The sequence below is a fragment of the Sarcophilus harrisii genome, chromosome 4 (genome assembly GCF_902635505.1).
Source record: "Sarcophilus harrisii chromosome 4, mSarHar1.11, whole genome shotgun sequence".
NCBI lineage: Eukaryota > Metazoa > Chordata > Mammalia > Dasyuromorphia > Dasyuridae > Sarcophilus > Sarcophilus harrisii.
This window is the reverse complement of record NC_045429.1, coordinates 411,933,167-411,947,483: the sequence shown is the minus strand read 5'-3', so window position 1 is coordinate 411,947,483 and position 14,317 is coordinate 411,933,167. Positions and strand designations below refer to the sequence as shown.

General features: G+C 36.4%; 1 protein-coding gene across 6 annotated transcripts in view; it reads right to left on the bottom strand.

Annotated features, from left to right (window-relative positions):
* Nucleotides 1-14,317, bottom strand: part of AHCYL1 (adenosylhomocysteinase like 1) — a 42,850-nt gene that overhangs the window by 12,284 nt on the left and 16,249 nt on the right. For 5 of the 6 annotated variants that reach the window (XM_031967237.1, XM_031967236.1, XM_031967239.1 and 2 more), the window contains exon 2: nucleotides 5,615-5,726. In XM_031967237.1, coding sequence (XP_031823097.1) covers nucleotides 5,615-5,726 — 112 coding nt within the window. Of the gene's footprint in view, nucleotides 1-5,614; nucleotides 5,727-7,908; nucleotides 8,001-14,317 lie in introns of those variants that run through there. The other variant, XM_031967240.1, reaches the window with a different exon arrangement.

The window sequence follows — 14,317 nt, the reverse complement described above, 5'->3', positions numbered from 1 at the left end:
AACAGGCAGGATGGGATAGGGACAAAAATGCTTCAAACATTAAGTACTCTAGGAAAATTTGAGTAGGAAGAGATTAAAGGTTTTTGCAAAGAAGGTAATGGCTGAGCTGGTTTCCAAGAGGATTTTAAAAACAGAGATGTGCATTCCAGCAACAAGATGAATGCATGAACAGCCAATAATTCAGTATGTTCATGTTAATTACAAAACTACCCAGGCAGACCAGACTAAGACCTTACTATAAAGCTCAGTTTGGGATTCAAGTTTTTAGAAATAATACACATAATGGATGCTTAACAATGGTGTTGAATAAGTGAAAAAGGAGGGTCACAGTGAATATGCATCAATAATAATTTTACATACTACTTGTTATATGCCAGGCTTTGTTAAACTCTTTACAATTGTTACCTAATCTGTTTTTCACAACAGCCCTGTGAGTTAAGTGCTATTATTATCCCCCAATTTACAGATGTGCAAACTAAGACAGGTAGGGTCTAAGTGATTAAGGTCACACAGTTACTAAGGGTCTGAGGCCAGATTTGGAGCTCAATGCTCTGTGCACTATGACATCACCTAGCTGCCTCAGCTTGATCACCTCTTTCCATTCTTTTTTCTAATGGTGACTTGCTAATGATAACTTCTCTGTTTGCTTCCACATTTCCTGCACCAATGAGACAATAAGGCAGCAGCTTTGCCTAGTTAAGAGTGCTATGCAAAGGCCAGTTATTAGCAACAAAGTAATAATTTAATTAGCAGGTTGTTGTGAGAATTAAATGAGTGAAAGGCTACAACATTGGATGAATGTGAAGGACTGGGACAATTATATGATGGGGAGCTTTTTGGGCAAGTACCCCCCTATTGGGACGAGTATGCCCAAAGAAATGTTGATAATTGATGCATAGTAATGCTTGCAATAATATGACCCTATATTTATATAGATATATTGATGTAAGGTATTTTACAGCTTTAAAAGGTATAAAATATACTATATACTATTCTAATAAACATACCATAAATACTATATGTTTGTAAAGTACTTTATAGTTTTAAAAACATACAAGTCAACACCTTCTACTCAGTCCTCATCCCACTACTGAAAAAAACTGCTCTCTCCAAAACTTTAATGATCCTAAAGTCTTTTCTCAAATCTCATGCTTCTTTAACTGGACCACACCCAACACTTGATCACCATTTCCCAGCTTTTGAATGCCCTTTCCTCCCCAGGTGAGCATGACATTGCCTCATTATTTTTTTTCCTTCCATCTGATTACCTTACCTTTTCAGTGTCTTTTGCAGGATAATCATTCATCCCCTATCTCCTAGTGTGTAGGTATATCTCAAGGCTCAGGCCTGGGCCCTCCTTATCTCCCTTTCACTAACTTTCTTACCCATCAGCTCATAATGAATTCAAAGATTAGCTGTGTACAGATGACTTCCAAATCTATATCCAGAGCCTTCATACCTCCGACTCCAACTGCCTTCAAGACTTCCTGACTCAATGTCTTATGGACATCTGAAACATAGAAATGTCCTTAAACCTCTCTCCCTCTTAACTTTGTCTAAAACATTCAAAACTTTCCAGACACTCAGTTTCACAACCTAACAGTCATTCTTGACCATTCACCCGCCCTTCTCCAATGCCCCACATAGCCAATTAGAAAATATCAATTATACTTACTAAATTATCTCTTGCTTCCATTTTCTCTTCTCTCAAAAGCTACCATTCCTCACCACTACCTCTACCATAAATATTGAAATACCATCCTAATTTAGTTTCCTTGCACCAAATTTCTTCCTTCCCTTTAATCTTTCATACATCTGCCAAGTCGAGAACATTAAAGTACAAGTCTGCCATGTCACTTCCCTACTTAAGAAGCCTCAGTGTGAAGTGGTGGATAGAGCACCAGCCCTGAAGTCAGGAGGACCCGAGTTAAAATCTGACCTCAAGACATTTAACACTTCCTAGTTATGTGACCCTAGGCAAATCACTTAACCCCAATTAGAAGAAGAGGAAGAGGAGGAGGAAGAAGCCTTGGTGGCTTCTTGTTGCCTCTAAGATAAAATAAAAACTCCACTTTCACTTTAAATCCTTCACAATTTGACTCTAAAACTCTTTCTAGACTGAGTTGTCATTCTAATCCTCCCCTCCAATTCCTATCCCACATCCTTTATGTGACAGTCAAACCTGTTACAATCTGCCATCTTCTTATCCTGAGTTGCTGGACAGACTAAGCTTTTTACCCTGACTATTCTCTCTACTTCAACAATTGCGCTCAGATTCTCTAGCTCCCCATAAAATTCAGCTCGAGATTCCCTATGCCCCCAACCATTACTTTGCATTTCTTTTGGATAACTGATTTGTTGTTGAATTAAATTAAAAAACAAGTCACAGAATATTAACTTCTTCCTTCCTTCCTTCCAGACTGAAAGATCAGGGAAATGCCACAGATACAGTTTATCTTGATTTCAATAAGGCATTTCACAAAGTCCCTTCATGATATTTTTATGGACAAACTAGGGAGCCACAAGCAGGATAATATATTAAGAGAAGAGTTCTGAATTGGTTGGTTAATCACCCAAAGACTGGGGTAATAAGTCCATGTTGATCTGGAGAAATGGCAGTAGAGTGCTCTCAGGGCTTTACTCCTAATCCTGTTCTATTTTTACCAGTATCTTTAAGGAAGACAAAAATATCATGGCTATAGAAGACAAAAAGCTGAGAGAAATAGTTAACAAAACAAGATGTCAGCCCAAGATCTCCATGGGCTGGAATAAAAGACTGAATTTAATAAGGTGAAAATTAATAGAAATAAATGTCAAGCCCTATCCTACAAGTTCAAAAAGTCAACTGCACAAAGTAAAAGGCAGTTCTCATAAGATCAAAACATTTTGGTGAACCCCAAGTTCTAGAGTATTATGGAAGTCCAAAAGACCAAGTCTCCAGAATAAAGGAAACTGAGAATTTATTGTATTCTACCCAGCTCACATCAACTTGAATTACTCATTCCACAAGTTAATTCATCCAACCTAAAAACACTAAGTACATCTAGTTTACCAGATACTAACTAGTGAAGATGGACTGGCTAGGATATGTCCCTCCCATCAATGAGCTTATGGTTTATTAGCAAGATAAAACACCAATAAAACTATAATGTAGTATTGAAATTGCTACTAAAAGCACATAAAGGCAATCTGAATTCAGAAGTACCTCAAAGTCATGTCAAACAAAGACTGTTTAATGGAATGAGGAATATTTAGCCTGGAGAAGCCTCAGAGGGAACTGATAGCTATCTTCAGGTATTTGAAGAACTATCATGAATAAGAGGAATATCTGTATTCTTAAACCAAACTCGAAGGATAGAAAAAGGAACAATAAACAGAAGTTGTGGAAAGAAAAATGTTAGCTCTTTGTGGAGAAAAACTTTCTAACAACTAGAGATGATCAAAAGCAGAATGAGCTACTACATCATGAGGTAACATTGGCAATCTTTAGATCCAGTCAATCAACACACATTTATTAAGCACTTACAGTGTTCCAATCATTGTAAAGGGGATATAAAGATCAAAATGAAATCATCTCTATCTTAAAAATACTGAAAACTCAAGAGAACCAACCACGTGCATAAACAAACATTGATAAAACATATGCAAAGTAAACAAAATGTTTTTGGAAGAGAAGTTTCTAGGGGCTAAATATATCAGGAAAAGGTTAATGTAGAAAATGATGTTTGGGATTCTATAAGGCAGAGGTAAAGAAGGAGTATATGTCATGCTAACATAAGATGTATTGGAAAGGCACAGAAAAGAAAAAGCTGTGTGTAAGGACTGGATAGCAAAGGCAGTTTGGGCTGGACTATAATATACAAGAATGAGAGTAATACATGATAAAGGCTGGAAACTAAATAATCATTCTCACTGATGGGGTCAAGGAAATTCTTGATCAGATACAGATCGGACTAAATGTCATATGGCACCTCTAATGAGATTGGGAGCATAGGGGAAAAGATGATCAGCAAAAGAGTCTGTGATTTCTTTTCAAAAAGTACAACAGGTTCCCTGTCCTATGGCCAGCTCTCCAGACCTTACATAATCTAGTACACTCTACCTTTCCAGCTTTATCTTACCTACTACTACTCCTTCTCCTTTCTAATATTCCAACCAATTATATTATCTTTGCTCCTTGGATAGACACAGGTATGTCTGGAATATCCTTCCTCATATTACTTTCCTGCTTTGCTTAGCATCACTAAAAGTCCAACTCAAGTGTCATCTTCAGGAGCATTTCCAGATATCCTGGCCGCTATGATCTTCCCCCCAGAACCTCATCTACATGTTTTCTGACCCATACTATGGAATATATAAATTATTCATGTTTGCATCATCTATAAAATCCAATGGAGGGAGAACTATTTGGGACCTCAAAAGTCATTTTAATTTATTCATTTTTGTTATCTCCCCAAGTCTCAGAGTAATTCACTTAATAAATGATTGTGAATGATAGGCACAATGAGAGTCAGCTTTTGGTTATCTTAGGGCCATCCCTCCAAATATACTTCCTTAAATTCTACGCAGCTTATTTATCTCCCCAAAGGAAAAGAAAAATTGAGTTTGAAGTTAGAATCAAGGTCTGAATAATTGGAAAAGTAGTTGCCTACAAAAGTACTTGCCTATTCATAAAACTATCAAACAATGGCTTCCCTTCAATTCATTCTAATGAATTCAATAGAAGAAATATGCATATTTAATATGTATTTATATACTTATATGTACACAGCAACACATATTTGAAGGAGTTTATATTTAAACACAAAATTAAATTAGACGAATGAAAAAAAGAAAAACCAGTTAATAGGACCAGATAAATATTACCTGGCTCCTGGGATAAAATAGTTATTATAGATGAACAGTGAAATTTTGCTCCAATTTTCTTGACAGCAAAAGCAAAAAGAAGAAACATTTTAGGTAACATAGTTTTCATTATCTGATTAAAAAGCAAATAAATTCATCTTGAGAAATTTTTTCCAATAATTCAGTAAATTCTTTATTGACTTTGATTAATTCCTTTATATGTAAGGGATTATAATAAACAATGTGAAATTTGTTCCATTACAATTCTTCTCAAAGCACCAAATATAAATATTCACTTGGAGTATTCTGGGAAACATGCTTCATTTTAAACTTTTTTTTAAATAATTAAAGAAGTTCAAATATTTAAATTACTACCTATTCCTCCCATTCAAGCAGCCTAGGGCTGGAATGGGGAAGGTCCCATACCATAGTAGGTCAGTCTATTTTATTAAAAAAATTATTCTGGACTGAACATGCACTTCTGTTTCAAAGCCTGTTCTGTCAGACACTCCCTCTGGAATGTGGCTGACTTAATGTGGGAACCTGCCCCAACCCAGCTGAAAAGAAGAAAGGCATTTCCTCATGAGTTTGAGAATGTTCCCCCATCCAACAACTTCTTTCTAATCACCAGAACAATGATGTGCAGCCATAATAAAGTTATTGCTTTATATTTTCATATTCAAGATGGGCAAAATAAAATTTATGGCAAATAAATAGGGAATTGGGAATGGGCACCTGGAATTAGCATGTAAGTGAACTTCATACCTACCTGAACTGTAGCTGTCTGTAGAGGATTGTGAGATGGAACGAGATAAGGACCTTCGGCCAGTCTTGGTTGGGAACTTGGTGAACTCCTGCATGTCATCAGCAAATTGAATTTGCTACAGGATAAAGAAAAAAAGTTGAAAATCACAGAGGAAATGTCCCAAGTTGCTTTCAAAAAATTTCTCTGTACTATCCCTGCTACTTGTACTAAGGAGGCAGTACTAAGGGTAACAGTGAAATGTTACCTAGTTTATTAATTAAGATAACATACAACTTTGGCTCCTATCGAAATAAATGGTCTCCATGAAGATAGACAACTTTACCACCAGAAGCCAAGGGAGAGAACAGGCTCCTTAATTATGGTCACTATCTTGTCTCTGACAAGGTAACTTGAAAGCTTTTCTGCTTCAAACCCCATGACAACTTTTACAAATTGTCTTTTAATCTGAATAACAATATTTTTCCTTTTTACTTCTTTTCAAACTTTAATATTCAATTAAATTAATTTTCCTTTCCAACTGTCCCATGAAATACCAATTGTTAGTAATCTCCTTTTTTTCTTACAGACATCTCCTTTAGCACTTTGCTGTCCTGAGGGTCACAACAATTCTTTTGGTGAATAATAGTTTAATTATGATTGTGGAACATGGAAATATTAAAAGCAAATATCTTTCTTGTAAAGTTCTATGAACCTAAAGATTTTCGTTACTTTATAAAATCTATAATGAAGCCGTAGAAACTTAATTCAGGACAGACTTTTAACATCAGAATGCCAAAACACAACCATATTTAAAAATTCACATACACATACAGATTTTAGATATACATATAAAAATAAAAACCTGAATTGCTAATAAATTGTAAAATATTTCAAAAATTAAGCAGATATGAAAGAACACAGAGTAACTAAAATGTGTTGCCTTTATAAAGCTCCTTAAGAGACTGGCTTTAAGGAATAGAAAATAATGACTTATATTATTTTATTTGATTATGACTTTCTGAAATTCAGAAACAGTTAACCTTATTAAGAAATTTAACCATTTCTCTTAAAATCTCATTTACATTATTCATTTACTTTTAAAATCTTTAAGATAGTACAAAGAAAACTGAAGTGCTTTACCACACACACACACACACACACACACACACACACTCTTTTCTTGCCTAAAAACAAAACAAACTTGTCCTGCTGCTAAATCGGATAGCAATTCCCCCAAATCTCTGAAATATAATCTATGTAGCTATCTTTATATATTGCTGATGAGAGAAGCCATCTTTAAAGCAGAAATAATAATTCTATTTGGTTAAAAGTTTAAAAGCATCCCACTTCATTTTACATGCATGCATCCACGGTAGTCTCTGTTCCCAAGAACCAGTTTGAAAGTATGACTTAGACAGATGGATATGTACCAGTTTAAGACAGAACAGGAATGATGCCATATGAAGGTCAGGAATGACCAGAATGTGCAGCAGTAAACCACAAGACAGGACTATGCCACAGTGGCAACAATCACAGGCTTTCAAACCTTTGCATAACAAATCAACATAAAATTATAAGTAGATAAAACAGTAACAAAAATGAAAGGTCAGGAACTCTGGAGACCAAAGCCTAGACACATTTAAAATCCTGTTTAACATAACATCTAATTGGAAAGATATGTTTATGCTAGGTAAATCTGGGAAATAAAGGGAGGAGTGGAGAGCCATATTGTATCTTGGAAGGTCTGCTCAACTCAATTTCTAAAGGCAATAAGGGAATAATATCCCCTACCACCTCAACCCCTCCTTTAAAAAAACAAAAACAAAAACAAAAACCTTTTTCATCTTTGTATGAACATTACCAAGTCACCTTTCTTAATCTGTAAACTTAAACCTGGTATGGGAACTTGGGCTAAAGAAAAACCTGCTAATCATCTAAGAAAGGAAGTTACTCTAATATTCATGAAATGAGAACTCCAACACAGATGCATAGACACTGGCACTAAGAGCCTGATTAGCTAGTTGGTCTGCAAGCCAAGCCAAGGAATACTTTTTTGGTTCGGCATTAAAACTTAAATTTTAAAATCTCTTAAATGCCAACAGCACAGCTGCCTTTAAAAAAAAGTCCTTATTGAAGTGCTCCACAGGTCAGCATTTGCCCTTCCAGATAGGATTTCCCAGTTGGTATCACATGACTTAAACAGTCAGCAAAGCTAGCTTTACTAAAGAGATTATATCCAGTCCTTAAGCAGTATCCTTTGTCCTGATATGCTGTTATTTTTGGTGGGAAAAACAACACACAGTCAAAGCAATCAATACCTCCCAACAGCCTGCTGCAGCAGCTCTCTCTTCACCAGTCTCCCCATGCCAGCATATCCGGAAGCTGCTCTCCTCTCACTGCTGTTATGTATCCCTCCCCAGCTCATCTCTTTTCACAAGGTTTTGGGCATGTTCCCAGACACCACCTACCCTTGGGGTAGGGGAGGGAGGTGGCATTTGCAATTAGGTTTGAGATTTAAATTGTTTTTAAAAGAGGCTTTTTAAAGTCAACAATGAATTTCTTTAGAGTAACTGATGAATGAATTAATAAGTATAATCCCCATACTTGGGTATTAACCGAACTCATCAGTACTCTAAAGCTTAGTCAAATCTGTCCAAACTAAAAATATTAGATAGCATCACAAGCAGCTTGCTAATCCAGTATTATTGCCCCCCCCATCTCCCCATCTCTCAAAAACAGATGCTTCCCACATATAAAGTATATAGAATTCCAATAAACCATGACAAAGAATTAATGACTGTCTTCTCTTGATGCTGATAGTCTCACTGTTTATAAACTGGCCTAACATCTAATTTCACATTTTCCTTGGCTCAAAACTATATGTTAAGCACATCTTGAATCAGGGCTTCCCCTAGGCCTGCCAGCTCAGCTGGTCACAATCACAACCTGAAGTAGAGGTACCTGTCACCAACACTGGTTGACCGTCACATGATAAAACTGAAAGGCACCACAACCCAAAAGTAATCTTTTGATGTCACAAGTTCTCTTTCTAGTGGAACCTGATCTCAAGAAAAGCCTTAAGGGACTGGAGCTCCCTAAGTTTACTAGTTAAATATGAAAATGAAAGAACAAAGACAAAAAAAAAGTCTGAGTTACCAATCTAGTTCCACAACTGACAATTGCTTAACTATATTCAAATTTGCTCAAGCAGAGTATTTTAACTACTTTGCTTCTGTTTCTCTTATATCTACATACTATAAGGGACTATCTGGGATGAAGAAAGAAGTGAAAAAGGAAGGAAGGGATTCTGATACTTACAAAGTCAATCATGTCAATCATGAGTTGCTTTTTACTTAAAACTCTTAGTTTTTAACAGCTCCTAAAAAGCTTCACTCACAAATGAATAAATAAGAACACCAAATCCTACTCGGGTTAATGTGTCAACAAAGCGCAGGTCAGTCTAACCCTTTCCCCAAAACATCAAATCTAAATCCAGTTTTATTTCCTGTGATAAAGATAATGAAAAAAAAAAAAAAAAACACATCAGGTTTTGTCTAACTATTTCAAAAGAAATTCCTCGGAATAGATTGGCCATTACAGTGGCAAACTGTCTCTAGCTTTGGGATTGGGTTTTGAGAATAGGGCTAGGAGAGAATGCCAAAGGCCTGATTAAAGCAGCACTAACTCTGGAAGTAACTCAACATTAAGTGACAAGGCTGATACAGGTCAAAGAAAGGACCGTGGGAAATCCAAAAAAGCTATAAGTTTCAAGAGATGAAAAATTAGTCTTAAACTAAGCTAAGCTAAGCAATTGGGATAGCCTAACAGAAAAGAATGGGATGGGGAGACCAAGACTCAAATCCCACCTCAGATATTTTGGTCTGTATAACTCAGAGCCTCAATGTCTTCTATAAAATAAGTATTTTATACTTATTTCAGGGTTGCAAGGAAAGTACTTGCTACATAGACATATTAATTACACTATGCACTGGGCAGTTGGAAGAAAAGCACTCACCTTCAGAAATCTGATGTTCCCCCTCAATGTGGTCACTGCTCAATGACTCACCTTCCTGCTCAGACATTATATCTCTCTCCCCAACCCAGCTCCACAATCGGCTCTGGCTCCTCCCTCACCTGCATTTTCACAGGACAAAGAGATCTAACAGTCCAACAATGAAAGCCGATTCATAACTATCAATTCTCCTCATACTTACCAGAGAGTGACTCAACTCTCATCTCAAAATAATTCCAAAAATCTTAGAGTAAGCTGTAGAAATCTACTTAGATGAATCCCAATATGATCTACAATACTGTAAAGTGAGTCTTCTCAAAGTTTCCCTCTTCTCTCACACCAAGTAATCTTTGGCACAGCTACTTAGAAAATTCAACGAATGTTTAAGCCAGTCAAAAAAATTCACAACTATTCTGCAACTACCTCTTCTGTTCCCGGCACGTAAACTGGTCTTCTGAGTCTCAGCAGGTTCTGGCCGCTCCCTGCCCACGTACCAGCTCTGCCCTCTCCCTGTCTCAAATTTCTTAAGTTCTCAGTCTCCCCAGATGGGGCCTGAGTTCTGGGAGAAGGGGGCTGACTAATCAGAGCATATCTCCCCCCACCCCCACTCCTCTCCCAGGCCATGTCTCAACAGTAATAGGATACAACATACACACAGCTAGAGTCCAATTCCACACATTGCCAGGAGGAACATTCCCTTCAAAATGGGGACTCAACCTGATCCTCTTTTGTCAATGCCGACAGGAAGGAAAGGTGAAACATAGAACATGTGAACCTCTGCTACAGGGGCAGCATTGTTTGCTTTTATCTTTCCATCTACCTTCTCTTTCCTTCATAAAAAATACTTATACTTAACTGTCTTAAACGTTCTGGTAAGGATGATCATGCAGTTCAGGCCCACAAACTGTCCATAGTACAGAGGGCAAGAAAGAATACTTGTCCATTCCAGTAGGAAATTTTCTCCTGAACAATTCCATGAAGTAGCAATTATTACTCATATTAAAAACCTATCCTCATCAGAATCTTTCAACATGAGTAATGTAATAACCCTATTTTGCAAACAAGGACACTGAGTAAGAAGGGAACTGACTTAGTGGAAAAGTCAGATCCAGACCCAAGCTTTTTAGATAGGTCTCATTATGCTTTCATTATATAAGAAGACCTCTACAGCCCTGTGAAAATTCTGGAGTAGACTTGGGCAACATTCCAGCTATCCCATTTAACTTCCTGTCCATTTATACCTTCCACTTCCAATCACACATAAGTCTAAAATATATACTCAATAGACCTACAGTTAGCCACCTTCTTTTTCTCTTCCCACCAAAATCATTCCTATCTCAACTCTCCATATTACAAACAGATATGGGGAAATAAATTCAGGACAATGGAACAATGTAATTTTTTGATATACTGAAGAGTATTGATATGGGTTGGGAAACAGTGAAAATGAGATTATTTTGTATTTCTCCAAGATACCTGGGAGATATGATTTCATGAATGAGAGGATTTCTGCAATAAGTATAAATCATAACCCCACCATACTATCTTTTGTCATTTTTATCTATACCTTTACATAAATCTTTCATAGTATTCACCCATATCAGATGATATGAATAAACACATAGGGTCTGTTGGTCAGATTTCCAAGTAATACCAAAGTGGGAGGGATTGTTAACACAATGGGTGGCAATTAGGATCTAAAAACACCTTAACAGATTAGAATGAACACATGAACACACACACACACACACACACACCCCTTCACGTGATCCTACCTTTCCCACTATCATCTTATATCTCTCCTCCCCATTTGTGGCTAAACTTGAATAAACTCTCCACATCTTTCACTTTCTCTCTTTTCACTCTTTTCTAAACCCTCAAGAGTTAGGCCTCCAAATCTCAAATTCAACTGAAACTGCCCTTTCCAAAGTGACCAACAATCTCTAATTGGCAAATCTAATGGCCTTTTCTCCAACGTGATCCTTCTCAATTTCTCTTCAGCCTTTCATGCTGTTGATCACCTTTTTTCTGCTATATTGCCTAAGTGTCTATAAACAGTATCCCTTTCTAGATTTCCTATCTATTCAAAGGCCTTTTTATGTTATCCCTTTTTCTGGTTCTTTAGTCACATTATGTCCATAGACCATGGGGTACTACCTAGGGTTCTGTCCTAGCTGGTTCTTTTTCCCAAAGCCCTGGGTCTGAGAGAGAAGGACCCAAATTCAAATCTGGTTTCAGACACTTAATTGGCTGGTATGATCTAGGCAAATCACTTAACCTCTGACCAGTTTCCTCAATTGTACAATATATTGTAATAGCACCTGTCTCAGAATTGTTGCAAGGATCAATGAGATAACATTCATGAAAAGCACTTAGCACAGGAGCTGGCACCTAGCAGGTGCTAATGTTTATTCCTTCCTTTCCTTAGCTCCCATGGGTTTTCTAGTTCCCATCTCTAAACAAATGATTCCCAGACCCATATATTCAGCCCTAGCCTTTCTTTTGAACTACAGGACTCCATTTTCAACTGTCCCCTGGACATATGGAATTGAATGTCCCACTGGCACTTCAAACTCACCGAATTATATTTCACCCTAAATTCTCTATTCTTCCAGGTATTCCTGTGACTTTTAAGGACACCACCATTCTCCCAAATATCCATGCTCATAACCCTGGTGTCATCCTCTCCCCCCTTTCCCTCACCCCATATATCCAATATTGTTTGTACCTATAAAACATCTTTTGCATATGTTCCCTTCTTGCCTGGCCCATTGTCAGCCATGTACCTTGTCCTAAGGCTCTCCTTCCACTAACTATAATGCATCTACTTCCAGATCCTTGGTCATGACAATCTTCCATTTCTGTGTCTGCGCTGACTGCCTGCATACTTGAAAATGCTTACCTTCCTCACATCAGCCACTTAAGTTTCTCTGGTTTCTTTTAAGACTCAGCTCAAAATATACCTTTCAGAGGATGCTTTTTCCCAGCCTTCTAACTAACAGCTTCCCCTTTCAGATTGCTGTCCATCTACTCAGTATTTCATAGGCACCTAGCCATTTAAATGTTTCTCTCATTAGATGTGAGCTCTTTAAAGGTGTAAACTGTTTTGATTTAGTGTGATTTTCTTTGCCTTTTGTTTCCCTAAGGCTTAATACATTCCTGGCACATAGCAAACATTTTAAATGTTTTTTTTTTTTTTTTTGGGGGGGGAGGGGGTGAAGTATCAGACAAGCTGTCCACAGGGTCATCTAATTTTCATTGTCTACTTCCATTTTTATTTATTTTTTGGCCAAGGCAACCTAATTCTAGACACCAGGGATAAAATCATTACCCAAATTTGCAACTTAATTGTCATCAACACTGAGATGATATAAAAAGTTGCTCTTCCACAAACCAAACCTATTTTAATAATACAGTTGAATTGCGCAAACTTATTAGAGTACATAGACAAGAAGCATACAGGACTAGTGACCCATGAGAACTTGTACCCTGAATTGTTGGAGGAAAAAGCTATATAAGTAATATCATATGAGTACCAGAATGTCAGATAAGTCATGCTTAACTAAAACTGAAAGATACCAAGTGTCAACAGGTAAATAAATGAGCTATAAAAGAACTTTAATTTCTTACAAATGGCAATTGTAGAGTAACTTTCCCCAGTAATGGACAATATTCACACAGGTGAATACAACAAAAAATTTGCTTTTTAATCATTATTCCTAACTCCTTAAAAATCATGGGGTTAAAGAGAATAGGAAGGAAACAATATCAGAATATAACATTAAAGAAAATAAATTTGATTTTAAGAATCTAAATGTTAAATAGTAACTAAGGTAGTAAAATGTTGCAGTTTGCAAATGTAGACAGGTTGGAGAATACTTTCTGTACAGAACAAGACTAAAAATATTTCTACTCCAACTTCTTTAGGAAGCAATAATATATAGTTTGGTAATTATTTTTTGGGGGGGTCACTTAGGGAAATTCTAGAGAAGATGGAAACATATAAAACAAATGGATAACTGTATGTGTCTTTCTGTCAATTCCACTTTAACAACAAATGATAATGTGATAATTTATTTTTCGTTCCAAAAGTACAACAGTTACTATTAACTTGGTTGAAGTTTCATTTGTTCATTTCTAGAGAAAGTTTTCAACCTGAAATTAATAGGTCTAATCAGTGTCCAAGAGGCAATTAAAAAGTATATAGCAAGACTACCACCTTCAGTGAGCTTAAAATCTATTGGGAAGACAAGACAAACAATAAAAATTCTCAAGTAGTTAATTTTCCAATTTAAATTCTGATTTAATGTAAATATTGAATGCACTGAAGTTGAAGAAAGATCAAATAATTTAAAAATTACATAGGGAGAATGAAGTTATCTGCCCTTGGATTTGCTACAGTTTCAAATTATATTGTATATATATAAAAACACAAACTCTTCACATACTGTGAAAAATGTTCAGATTTATTTTATAAATATTTTATATTTTATTTTTAAATAAATTATATATATAAATATTTATATATTTTATAAACCTCCGATTTATTTTATAACAGACTTGCAACCCAAGTAGACCATCAAACCCTTTAAGTTAAGTTTCAGAACAGTAGCTGCCACCATCGATGACACAAGGCTAAACATTTATTAAATATGCCAGGCCTCTCCTAGGCTTTGGGGACACAAAGACAAAAATAAAAAAGCCCATGCCTTCTA